The sequence below is a fragment of the Orcinus orca genome, chromosome 10 (genome assembly GCF_937001465.1).
Source record: "Orcinus orca chromosome 10, mOrcOrc1.1, whole genome shotgun sequence".
Classification (NCBI taxonomy): domain Eukaryota; kingdom Metazoa; phylum Chordata; class Mammalia; order Artiodactyla; family Delphinidae; genus Orcinus; species Orcinus orca.
In genome coordinates this window covers 35,763,198-35,777,127 of record NC_064568.1, presented here as the reverse complement: position 1 = coordinate 35,777,127, position 13,930 = coordinate 35,763,198, and the positions used below count along the sequence as shown (strand labels likewise).

Genomic DNA, 13,930 nt, shown 5'->3' with positions numbered 1-13,930 from the left:
GCAACTTGGAGAAAACAGATTATGTAAGAAGAAAACTCACAAAAGGTGGGGGTAATTAACATCCTCTGAAAGATGAGAAAAACTATTGCATCTTTAAAATAAGAACAGTATATTATTAAAAATATTCAGAAATGGTTTTTAAAAAGTAAAAATGTGACATCAAAAATTAAAAACTCAAAATAAGGGTTGAAAGATAAAGTTTAGGAAATCTTTCAGCAAGCAAAGCAAAAAAAAAAACCCCTAAGAAACAGGAAAGGCAGTGGGGGTGGGGAGGGTGCGGCAAAATTGGAGGCCTGGTCCAGAGGGCCACCAAAATGAGAATTCCAGACGGAGAAGAGAGAAAAAGAAAAGGAAATCAAAGAAGAGATCCAAGAGAACTTCCCAGCACAGAGAGGCACAAGTTTCCAGAGAGAATGTGCTCTCCACGCCCCAGCACATGGGTGAAGACAGGCCAAGCCATAGCTTGACACTGAAAGGGAGTGACAAAAGAGATTCTATAACTTTCCAGGGATAGAGAAAAGGGCAGGTCATATATGAAAGATCAAGAATAAGAATGGCTTTCAACTTCTCAATACCAACACTATAAGTAGAAAACAACTGAGGTTTTCAAAATTCTAAAGTGAAATAACTTGCATTCTAAAATTCCACATTGAGCCAAACGATCAGTCAAGTTAGTAGAGTGAACATATTTTCAAACACCAAAAGTCTACTAACACTTACATCTCTTGCATCCCATTTCAGGAAGCTACTGAGAGACAGGCTCCATCAAAACAAGGGAGTAAACCAAAAAAGAAGAGGCCATGAGATATATAAAACAGGAATCCCAAGTCCTAAGAAGAAGGAGAGGCAATTCCTTGGGTGACACAGCAGAGCAGTTTCCAGAATTAAAACTACATGGCAAGCCAAGACAGCAACCTGTCTAAAAAGAGGTTGCTAAGAGGGGTGTCTCTAAAAAATATATATTAGACATGACAGATTTCCTGATATGCTAATAGTTTTGAGAATCTACTGGAAGGTGTGGGAAGAACTAGTATTATAAGCAAAGAAAACTAGGCTATGAAAAACAAGGCAATTATTAACTTGAGGACAAATAAAAGAAGAAAATAATCGTAAAATACTACACTGCTAATCTGTGAGTAACACCTAAGTGCCCATGATAATGTAAATACTCAAATTCAGACTTAACCGAGAATTGTAATATCACTCTAATAGGAAGAGCAGATAGGTAAGACAGAGGAGAAAGGTAAGGTAAAATAGCTAGATTACTCACTTACTGTAATACAGAATTGAGAGACACATCTAAAATTAACTCAAAAGATAGCCGCGAATTATAAGTGAGGAAGTATAAATATGAGAATAACAAACAGTGAGAAGAATAGGAAGTGAATACTTCTGGGAAGGGAAGCCATGGAAAGGGACAGAGCAGGAAACTGTTGTTTTATGTTCTAAGCTTTTTACTGCTGTTTGGCTCTGTAAACCATAAATAAGTTTAATAATTTTCTCTCCTTAATATTTCATCATTTTTGTATATTAATGGACCATTAAAACTAATCATAAACTAAAATTTTAAATTCACATGATTTCAGCTAATAAAAAAAACCAAATTGATAAACTGTTAAGCTAATTAAATTAACAAATTAACTTCCGCAGCAAATGAAATTTTCCTTGGACCATTTTATTACAATCAACGAGCAGCGTTTTGGGGTTGCATGAGAGAACTGGCTTCAGAGTAAACATCATTACAGCAAGGGAAGCACAGCAGTCCCCAGCAGCCCCAAAGCAGTGGCCCTGAGGGGACAGGATTCTCACCGGAGGGAAGCACCTCTGGGGAGCAGCTTCAGCACCACACTGTTTGAGGTAGTCGGCCCAATCAAAGTCCTGGCCTGGGTAGCCTAGGTAGGGACAAAAGAGCAATGATTCACACCTCACATGCCTGCCTGGCTTTGCCACTCTGCCAGGTGTCCACCCACAACTTCTAATTTTGCTAATTTGAGGACTTTGATCATTTTAGAGAGGGGAAATAACACCCTATTAAATCCAAAGTATTAATTTTATAAAACAGAGCAACTCTGGATAAATTTTTAAACTCACACTTCAAATTAGGCATTTATTTGAACAATTATTTGAACAATTGTCAGCAACAATGATTAGTTGCTGACAATTTACCAAAAGAATTTAAGACAGTTATGACTGAATTTGATTTGTGCTAATAAATCCCACCTCTAAAGGAGAGAGACCCAGGGTCTAAAGGAGAAGAGCAACCTACAGCACTATCTAATCGGTGAAGACTTTTTTCTTTCGTAAAGCTATTCCCTTAAACATGTCTTAGCAACTACTAATATTCCCAGCACAGGTTTCAGATTCGTGTTCTATAGAATCTCAGTGCTCTATAAGCTGAATCATGAATTCATTTCAGGAAAAAAGCTGAGCTTAATTCCCCGCTTAAGTCTACAGGTTCTTGGCAGAAGCCCCTCTAACCTGACACCCTGATGGCACCGGCTCTGTGCAAGGAGCTGGACTGAGTCTGGCTGCCCCGCCGTGTCTGAGCTCACCTCCGCTCCCCAGAGCTCAATTTCCCACAGACACAGAGCAAGCTACTCAAGAGCACACCAGCCTACAGCCAAACAGCCCCTGCAGTCACCTCCTCTGCCCACCTCAGAGTGGCACCATGTTCTCTCTGCCTCCCCCTCAATTCCTGACAGTAAATTAACTACCATTTTTAATTACATAATCTACTACTTTCCTTCTACTGATATTTACAAAGACAGCTGAGTTGTCTACAACAATGCTGAGAGAGGTGATATCTGTAATTTTTTTTTCTTCTCATGTAATGGCAGCGGGCAGGATAAGGAACTTGGGATGTTCAGAGCATTCCTGCAAAGCAAGAACTTGCTCCTGTAGGTATGTCCCCCCAACCATCACCACCAGGCAGGCACTCCCACTGCCTGTTCACTGATGAGGGAGAACCTGGGGGGTTGTTACGGTTTTCCCCTATTTACTCATTGAAGGAACTGCCATTCTCACTTTTGTTTCCCCCGTGACTAGTCCAATGCCTGGCTCAAAGCAAACATTCCACAAAATGTTTGATGGATGAATGAAGGCTGAACGGAAGACAAAGGTTCAGAGTCTGTGACTCTTATTAACAGAAAAGAGCACTTCCAGCCCAGTGTTCCAGCAATCACCATTTAGAAAGTGAAGCTATGTTTTACTAAGAGCTTACCAATAAAGTATATACACGGCCAGTCAAATAATCTAATTTGCTGACATAAAAATCAGATAAACACCTTACACTTCCAGATACTCTAAGTTAAAAAAATACCTAAAATTTCAGCTCAAATAAGTCATATTTAGTAACCTTGATTAAAGGGTCAAAGATTAAATTTTGCAAAGTTGCAAACATGAGGAAAATGAGTTGCTACCTTCCTACTTACAGCCTGAGTTCTGCTTTTGACCATAAATCTCCCTCTGAGGTCCAAAGAGTCTCCCTCTAAGAGGAGGCCCAGAAACCTAAAAATTAGTAATCTACCTCCTAACTCTGGCTCTAAGGACTCTTCTCATAAATCAGCTCCCAACACTCATTGCATCCTACCCTCACCCCTGTTGCCTCCCAGCAGACACAGATGGAATGAACTAAGGAAGCTGCATGGAACCCCAGGATGTTATGAAGATATTTATCAAGGTAGTAGGACATACTTTATTTACTAGGTTTCTTTTTTTTTTTTCAGTATGCGGGCCTCTCACTGTCGTGGCCTCTCCCGTTGCGGAGCATAGGCTCCGGACGCGCAGGCTCAGCGGCCACGGCTCACGGGCCTAGCCGCTCCGCGGTACGTGGGATCTTCCCAGACCGGGGCACAAACCCGTGTCCCCTGCATCAGCAGGCGGACTCTCAACCACTGCACCACCAGGGAAGCCCTAGTTTTCTGTTTTTTAAAAAAATATTTATTTTTGCACCTGTCTTAGTTGTGGCAGGCGGGCTCCTTAGTTGTGGCTCGCCAGCTCCTTAGTTGTGGCATGCATGTGCAATCTAGTTTTCTGACCAGGGATTGAACCCGGGCCCCCTGCATTGGGAGCGCAGAGTCCTAACCACTGTGCCACCAGGGAAGTCCCTATTTACTAGTTTTTAAGCTTAATTTATAACTTTTAAATATGTAGATACTGGAATATAGGTCTTTGTTTACTCTTGTCTTGGGCCCCCAAAACATTAAGGACAGGATTGGGTGTGAGGAGAGAGGGGGACAAAAGATCCAGGTAAAGCCATCTGATAAATCTCATTTTGAAGCAAACAAATCAGAAAAGAATGAATACACACCAGGAGGGGGACTGATGTGTAAACCATTCTTCAGACCCCACTGCACAGGGAAAATACCAGGACTGTCAGCATGACACACGAAGGATCGCTGTGCACGATTCTCTGGTCGCAAATCATCCATTTCCACCAGAAAATACTTCTCATCAAAAACCTGTATGTATGATTTAACACACAAAATAGACAAATTTTGATTTTTTAATTGGGGTATAGTTGCTTTACAATGTTGTGCTAGTTCCTGCTGTACAACGAAGTCAATCAGCTATATGTGTACATATACCCACTCCCTCTGGGACCTCCCTCCCACCCGTCCCACCCATCTAGGTCACCACAGAGCACCAAGCTGAGCTCCCTAAGCTATACAGAAGGTTCCCACTAGCTGTTTTACACATGGTAGTGTATATATGTCAATCCCAATACGTGTATGTTTACGCATGCGTGCGCGCACACACACACACACGTCATTTCCTTGGCATAGCTGAACGTGTTACAAAAGTTAATAGCCACATTAATAGTAACATTAAGTGTTTTTAAATACTACTACTAAGCACTCAGTAAATGTTATCTCTGTGTCAGGCACTGTTTAAATGCTTTTTTTGTATTAATTCAGCTTTAATCTTCCTAACATTCTAACGAGGTACCATTATCAACCCCATTTTGCAGAAAAGGAAACTGAGTTTAAAAAGCAGTTAAATAACCTGCTCCATGTTACACTGACAGGAAGAAACAGAACCTAGATTTAAATGCAAGCTGTTGAGCTCCAAACAAAGCTTAGTTCAGGCTCAGTGAGGGGTCAGCTACACCAGTTTATTAGATCAGATCCTAGCCTAGTTTCAAGTGCCAAAGAGAAGGTTTTATGAAACTCCCCTGGCTCCTTACCACCTACCCTTCAACTTCAGGAAGGACCCTCTGATTCCACTGCAAGTTCAGAATCCCTTCTTGTTCTTTTTTTCCCCCTCCTTTTGTGAAGTTACTCTTTTTTTTAAAAAAATAATAAATTTATTTATTTTGTTTTATTTATTTTTGGCTGTGTTGGGTCTTTGTTGCTGCACGCAGGCTTTCTCTAGTTGCGGCAAGCGGGGGCTACTCTTTGTTGCGGTGCATGGGCCTCTCACTGGGGTGGCTTCTCTTGTTGCAGAACATGGGCTCTAGGCGCATGGGCTTCAGTAGTTGTGGCTCATGGGCTCTAGAGCGCAGGCTCAGTAGTTGTGGCACACGGGCTTAGTTGCTCCGCGGCATGTGGGATCTTCCCGGACCAGGGTTTAAACCCGTGTCCCCTGCCTTGGCAGGCAGATTCTTAACCACTGTGCCAGCAGGGAAGCCCCCTTCTTGTTCTAAGAATAATCTTCTTCTAAGGTAAGGAAAATGTAAATCTCAACAGGTCAGACGATTTAGTGTCCACATAACTATTCCTCTTGTCACACTTGATTTTTGGTTCTACTTTCAGTAAATGGGCTTCTGCTCTACTCTTAAAACGAAATCCTCTACCTTATGCCTCAGTTCTAGTTACTGAGTAACTGGGCCTTGACAACCTGCCCAGTTCTTGTGGTTACTTCTAACAAGAACCTCGCTTTTGTCAGTCTTCCAAAAGATTAAAGTCTGGATCTGGAATCCATGGCTGGAGCAATCCTACTGGCAGATCTTGTGACACTAATCAACCGTTCCCCACACATCTGCTCACCCAACGAGCCCTGCACCTAGCTGGACACTGATGACACTGCCTGCCTCCAAACTTTTCAGATACCGTGGGCCACCTGCCGCTTAAATCTCCTCTATAGTTATGTACAGCCAGGCCTGCCCCAAAGAATGTGCAGCCCACTACTCTGGTGCCCAGGCTTTGGTTACCTGGGGCAGCCAAGCTCTGACAAAGGAATGGGCCACAAAGAACCAGACATTACAAATGTAAAATGTGCACAGAACTAATTCTAGCCTCACAGCTTAGGAGAAACAATGGGTTGGATTAGTGGAGTTTGAAGATTAAAACACTACCAATTTCCTAAACCAGTCACCCTGACAAGAATTCTTACCAAGAGAGTTGCCTCCATTTTACCTTAACAATTGTAGCAGGAGAGATCCCAAAAGGAGACCAGGGATCCACAGCTTCCAATTTCATATTTACAGAGAATGAATGAGCGCCGATCACTTGTTTATCCTGAAATGCAAATGCCAAGAGGGAATAAAATATAGTATCTGCACATTAATTTTATACTCATATATAACTGAATACTACTCTTAATTAAAATAATGGAACTGTCCAGCTTCTGGTAAATAATCTAATCCTATAATTGTCTTCCCAGCCTGGAAAAAATTATTTAGGAAAAAAAAAAAAACCCAAAGGAAGCACTCCTACTCTCTACATTCGGAACACGAGGGTCATACAGAGAAAAAACAAGTTTATTTTATAACAAGTCAAGGCTATGTAGTTAAGAGTAGAAAAGGAAAGACTCAAAATGCTTTAAGAGCGCTTCGGGAAAAAACCTGGACTACTTTTAGGAAAAAACGATGATCATCACTCTCGCTAGCCTTCACACCTCTTCCCTCCTTCAGGCATCACAGCACTCTCACTGATGCCAGGGATTATTTTATGCTTTGCAGCTCCCCCATATTGCTTTACTCTACTGTGAGAAGATAAGTACCTATCTACAACATTTTTGTTTTTACCTTAAATAAGTAAGATGGTAATGGCTCTTCTTCCTCCTCTTTCACTTTGGCCAAGATCTCTTGCCACTCAACTTCAGTTTTCAGATGTCTGATGGCTTTAGTTAAAACAAGACAGGATGCTTTAAGTGATGTGAGAACTGACACATTTTATAACTGCTCTGAAACCATTCACATAAAAAAGTCACTTTCCACTGGGAAAAGGAAGGGGTTCAAGCCCACTTATACCATCTTTACTCAGAGAACTTATAACTTTAACTTCAGTACCTCGTCTCCTCTGTTCAGAACCTGGGTAGTGGTTTGGTGAAAATACCTACAGTAAGATCATAAGGATTGCTGTTGTCCACAAAATAATATAATATAGCATCCAAATTGGGGCACATAATAATGAATGTAAATTGATTCAAACATTAACTCCTGTTTTAATATTATTGGGATATCTTTTAATCAACAATTTGCTTTGAACTCAAGACCTGTCCTACTCCTGTAACTATGTACATGCTACCTAGAGAATTTTTCTTCAGTTTTGGTAACAGATCAGTATGAGTTGGGGCAGAAGTTAGTAAAAGTTGGAGCAGAAGGTATATCAATATGTGTGGCAAATTACTAAGGCAATAAAGCCAAAAAAAAAAAAAAAGGCATTTAACTACTCCATATACATTTTTTCAGTATCTCTATTATGTAAACTAACAAAGGCTTCCATAATATGCAGAATAATGTATTTTTCAGTCTCATAGATATTAATAAAAATATAATAAACAATAATGTAATATTAAAAGAAAAATGTTATATTGCTCCTCACCTGATGGGGGCTGAAGCTCATATCCCTGTTGAGCAGCCCAACCAACATGATGAAGAAATGGATCCAAGTAATACAACCAATGTTCAAAATTATCAGAACTCTCAAGTCCTTCATAACGCAGCTTCAGCCTTCCTCCAATGTTGTCTACTACAGTAACAATCCAAGTACTTAAAGAGTCCTGGAAAGCTTGACATTCCAGCCTGGAACCTGGAGCAATGAGATCTAAAGGATTCCTCCCATTACGGAGCTGTAGGTAAAAAAAACAAAATGATTATATAAGAGAGGTAACATAATATTTTTAAAATCAAGTTTTAAATGAACTCAAATTAACCTTTATATTTTTACCCATTCAAAGCTAGTGACACTGAACTGCCTAATATCATACAAGTCTCTATAGTATTATTTCTGGTGATAGGAAAATATTTATCTTAAAGAAAGATTTCTGTCTCTAGGACTATATTACAGTTTCATCTAGAAAGAATTTTTAAAATATCATTACTTAGTCTCTGTAAAAGCAAATATGATCATCATTTAAAAAAAAATCAAATATGACAAAAGTCAAAATCCCCCACAATCCTACCTCCAGGAAAGAACCATGATAAACGCTTTGGCATATACTCTCTGAGAAAGGGTTTTCTACACACAAGTCAACATCCACCCATGTCTATCTTTTTCTCTTTTGTATTTTTTGAAAAATGTATATTGTTTTTCAATGTGTGTCACTTAATATTTCATAGCTATCTTTCTATTATAGCACATATAAATCTCCCTCATTCTTTTAATCTGTTTTATTGACATTATGTATTATACATGGGCAGTAATTTATCCACTTATCTGCTGATGGCATTTCAGTTCTGATTTTTTTACTCATTTCACAACGATGTTCTTATGAATGCAATGAGTGTTCTGATTACACTGAGGGAAAGGAAGAGTTTAATTCTCACTCTCTAGATACATATTAAAAGCTAGAAAAAAGAATAAAAACAAAGGCTGATTTCAATATCATCACTTAACCATTTCTTAATGTTCAAACTTACATTTTTTTCCTAATAAGAACTGCTCGGACTTCCCTGGTGGCACAGTGGTTAAGAATCTGCCTGCCAATGCAGGGGACACGGGTTCAAGCCCTGGTCTGGGAAGATCCCACATGCTACCGAGTAACTAAGCCCGTGCACCACAACTACTGAGCCTGTGCTCTAGAGCCCGCGAGCCACAACTACTGAACTCGTGTGCCACAACTACTGAAGCCCGCATGCCTATAGCCTGTGCTCTGCAACAAGAGAAGCCACTGCAATGAGAAGCCTGCACACCGCAACCAAGAGTTGCCCCTGGGCAGCAACAAAGACCCAACGCAGCCAAAAATAAATTAATAAATAAATTTATAAAAAAAAAGAATTGCTCTATGACACTTACATATTCATATACATGCAAAAGAACACATGAACAAATGAAGGAACACATTCACAGCTAAAGATAAGAATAGCAAAATCAAGGTCAATGTACTGCAGGATACTTATTAATTCATTTGTTCATGATTTCATTCATTCATTCAAATGTTACTGAGTGTTTAGCCGGTCCCAGACTAAACGTAATTAAATGAGTCAGAGTACAGGCATACATCTGAGATATTGCAGGTTCAGTTCCAGAGCACTACAATAACGTAAATATTGCAGTAAAGTGAACCATACTAATTTTTGGTTTCCCAGTGCATATAAAAATAAAGTTTAGGGCTTCCCTGGTGGCGCAGTGGTTAGGAGTCTGCCTGCTGATGCAGGGGACACGGGTTCGTGCCCCGGTCCGGGAAGATCCCACGTGCTGCGGAGCGGCTGGGCCCGTGAGCTATGGCTGCTGGGCCTGCGCGTCTGGAGGCTGTGCTCTGCAACAGGGAGGCCACAGCAGTGAGAGGCCCACGTACCGCAAAAAAAATAAAATAAAAATAAAGTTTACACTATATTGTAGTCTATTAAGTGTGCAACAGCATTGTCTAAAAAAAAAAACACATATCTTAATTTAAAAATACAAAACAAAAACCAATTACAATAATAACATCAAAGATCACTGATCAGAGATCACCATACAAATATAATAATAATGAAAAGTTTGAAATATTGTGAGAATTACCAAAATGTAACACAGAAACACAAAGTGAGCAAATACTGTTGGAAAAATAGCGCCGACAGACTTGCTCAAAGCAGGGTTGCCACAATGCTTCAATTTGTAAAAAATGCGGTGTCTGAAAAGCACAATAAAGTGAAGCACAATCAAATGAGGTATGCCTATATAAAATATAAAGATCACCTAGAAAGTGTTCGCCAATCAAGTTTAAAGAGGAATTGTGAATGGATCACAGAATTAAATATAACAGTTAACACTATAAAACATTTAGAAGAAAATATAGGAGTAAATCTATATGACCTTGGGTTAAGCAAAGCCTTCTTAGATAAGACTCCAAAAGTACAAGCAACAAAAGAAAAAGATAAATTGGATGACATCTAAATAAAAAACTTTTGTTCTACAAACAATACCATCAAGAAAGTGAAAAGATAATCTACAGAATTGGAGAAAATATTTAAAAATCATATATCTTGATCTAGACTTGTAATCAGAATTTATAAGGAACTCTTACAACCCAATAATAAAAAGATAAATAACCCAATTTAAAAATGGGCAGATATTTCTCCAAAAAAGCACATAGAAATATGCTCAGTATCATTAGTCATTAGGGAAATGCAAATCGAAGTGAGATATTACTTCACACCCACTAGGATAGCTACAACCAAAAAGAGAATAACGGGTGTTGGCAAGGATGTAAAGAAATTGGAAGCTTCATAAACTGCATTTCACGTATGATACAAAGAATGTTGCTGGTACGACAGTGACAAAATATAACTTAGAAACGTCATAATCAATAAATTTATTTCACAAAAACAAGAAAACTATTTTCACCAACAAGCTCAAAAGCTATACTAATTTAAAAGAACTGCTGAAAGCAGGTAGGTGGTGGTCCAGTGTCTTCCGAGCAAAAGAAAAGGGGTCTCAAGTCACCTGGTGTGGGAGTTACAAATGTCCATGCTGAAGTAGAGTCAGCCCTTGCTCAGTTCCAAGTGAGAGCTCAAAATGGCCACATTTTCCAACTGAGTGAAAGAATCTGGAAAACTAGATTTTCATGTGTTTGCAACTAATTCAAAAACCTTTTATGCACTGAGCAAGCCACCAGTTTGCAACCTCTGAAGGTAAGTTTACACCCCCCAATACCTATGCCTATGTCTGTACTAATAATGCTGATTTGTCTTGGAGTGGTAAATGAGCATGCAATTTTAAGATTCCTTGGACAGGAAGATTGGAAGGGTTTTCCACACCGATTCTGGAAGCAATAATACTCACGCCCTCTAGCAGCGGAACAGGAGGACTACATGCTCCCATCAGGGTCTGCCGCAGAAACTCATCCAGATCAGACACTTTATCTCTGATGCCTAGATGAAGGAATCATACTGTCAGCCACAAAACGCACAGAAATTAAACTAAGCAGAATACAGAGAAACTAAACGAGTGAAAATGGTTTAGAGGTGCATGTGTCATTTTAATATTTAACAGCCCAAAATATTGCTTCTTTGACAGCTTAAAAATAATCCTCCTCTAGACAGAGCTACTTCCTGGTTAGTTTAATAAGAGTTGTATCCAGAAAAAAGAGAATAGGCCCAACTCCCTGTTAGTATAATTTTACCCAAAAATGAACTACTTTATTTTTTATTATGGAAATTTTCAAATATATAGAAAAATAGAGAAAACAGTATAATGAATCCCCAGCTTCAAAAACTGTCACTTCATGGTCAACCTTTATATCTAGACCAGGAGCTGTTAGCAAACGACAAACTGTGGGCTAAATCTGCCCTGTTGTCTTTACTGTAAATAAAGTTTATTGGAACACAGCCAACATCATTTTTTAAGTACTGCTTTCACATTACAAAGGTAGAGTTGAGCAGCTGTGACAGAGACCACAGGGCCTGAAAAGCCTAAAATATTTTACTATCTGGTCCTTTACAGCTACTTTGTCAACCCTGATCTACATCCTCACATACTCCCCCCGCCCCCTGCGACCCAACCATGGATTATTCAGAAACCAATTCCTGATATCATGTAATTTCATCTAATATAATCTCAGTATAAATTTCTAAAAGAAAATAACTTTTTGTATAACCACAATAACATCACACCTTTAAAAATTACAATAATTCCTTCATATCAAATACCTAGTCCATGTTCAACTTTCCAAAATGTCTCAAAAATGATTTTTTCAATTTGTTTGGTCAAATCATGATACAAATGAGAGCCATACATTGCAAATTGTTAATATATCAACTAAATCTCTTTTAATGTGTACATATACCCCACACTCCCTCTTCTTCTTGCAGCATATTTGTTAAGACTCAACATTTTGTCCTATATAGAGTTTTTCAGAGTCTGGTTTTACTGGTTGCCTCCTTGTGGTAACCAGTTGCTCTACTGTCCTTTTCATTTTCTATAAATCAGTATTTAGATCTAGAGGCCTGATCAAATTCAGATTTGACTCTCTGGGGTGGGGGGTAAGATTACTTCATAAGTGGAGTTGTATCTTTCCATCAAGAGGCACATTCATTCTGGTTGTCTCTCCTTCTGTGATGTTAGCAGCTTTTAATGGTCACTACATAGATATACTGATTCATTAGGGGCTAAAAATGGTGATATTCTATCACCCCTTCTTCATTTACTAACCAAAATACTTCTATAAAGAAAAATTTCTCTTCTTCTACTATTTGATCACACAAAGAAGGCAGGATATATGCTTGATTCTCTTTATTCTCTCTCTGTATTTACCAGCCTTCAAAATTATCATTTGGTTCTCCAGCATCATCCCAAAGCGACCAATGAGGGTTTTGTTTAAAAGATTCACCATGAAGTTACAGATTAAATCACGTATATGTTTCAGGCCACTGCAGCTACTGTCCTATTGATGCTCAAAGTGTCTCATCTTTAAGAAGAGGGGGTCTCTTCAGGTTGGCTCCTGAGTCCTTTGACTTAACTGTAGTAAATAGTTATTGATCTCTTTTTCACTTTTGGTATAAAAAGATGTTCCGTGCTCCTCTTACACATTTCCTGCCCCAGTCCAGCTTTATCCCACAATACACAAATAATGATTTCAAAATAACATCAACTCTACCACCAACAATATGATTACTAAAAACAGCTTGAGTTGTTGTTGCTACTTCGGCAATTTTTTTGGTTCCTTTTGGCATAGCCTTATTAGGGACATATATTTAAATTACTGTATTTGAAAGTCACTGAAATAGTTGTTCTCTGGGTAGTTACTTCACAAGCTCCATACACAGGTTTCTTTACTTGCTTCTGAATTTTTTTTTTTTTATTTTTTGCGGTACGCGGGCCTCTCACTGTTGTGGCCTCTCCCGTTGCGGAGCACAGGCTCTGGACGCGCAGGTTCAGCGGCCATGGCTCACGGCCCAGCAGCTCCGTGGTGTGTGGGATCTTCCCGGACTGGGGCACGAACCTGTGTCCCCTGCATCGGCAGGCGGACTCTCAACCACTGTGCCACCAGGCAAGCCCCACAAATTGTTTTAAATTTAATTTTGCTTTATAAATTATATAAAATATTTACATGGTTCAAAATTCAAATCTACAAAATAAGGTACATTCAGAAAATCCACCTTTTAACCTTGTCCCCTTCATCCTATTCCCTTCTTTACCCACAGGCAACTTTTTAAAATGGTGTATTCCTTATTGTTAATCAACTATAGTTCAATTAAAAAAAAAGATTCCTTTAGTTTTAAAAAGCAAAGTTAACACACACATACACACGCATTCATACATCTTCCTCCTCCCTCATTCAATACATATTTTTCTTTATTCATATAACAAGATATCTGGAGACCATTCCTTGGATATATGGACCCACACTTTTTCTTTTTTTAATGACTGATTGCACCTTTTATTATGAAGTACTCTTCTTTGGAAAGGTGATATATATTGATACACACACACACACACACACACACACACACAAAGGAATATTACTTAGCCATAAAAAGAATGAAATAATGCCATTTGCAGCAACATGGATGAACCAAGAGATTATCACTCTGCTGTACACCTGACATCAATGTAACATTGTA

General features: G+C 39.0%; 1 protein-coding gene across 8 annotated transcripts in view; it reads right to left on the bottom strand.

Moving 5' to 3' along the window:
- Nucleotides 1-13,930, bottom strand: part of SFMBT1 (Scm like with four mbt domains 1) — a 132,832-nt gene that overhangs the window by 23,624 nt on the left and 95,278 nt on the right. For all 8 annotated transcript variants that reach the window (XR_007479562.1, XM_049715589.1, XM_049715587.1 and 5 more), the window contains 6 exons: nucleotides 11,151-11,239; nucleotides 7,767-8,013; nucleotides 6,968-7,062; nucleotides 6,357-6,458; nucleotides 4,310-4,460; nucleotides 1,810-1,892 (listed from right to left, as the gene is read on the bottom strand). Coding sequence is in view for 7 of the 8 variants with exons in the window: in XM_049715589.1 (XP_049571546.1) it covers nucleotides 1,810-1,892; nucleotides 4,310-4,460; nucleotides 6,357-6,458; nucleotides 6,968-7,062; nucleotides 7,767-8,013; nucleotides 11,151-11,239 (767 nt within the window). In the remaining variant the exon portion in view is untranslated. The remainder of the gene's footprint in view (nucleotides 1-1,809; nucleotides 1,893-4,309; nucleotides 4,461-6,356; nucleotides 6,459-6,967; nucleotides 7,063-7,766; nucleotides 8,014-11,150; nucleotides 11,240-13,930) is intronic.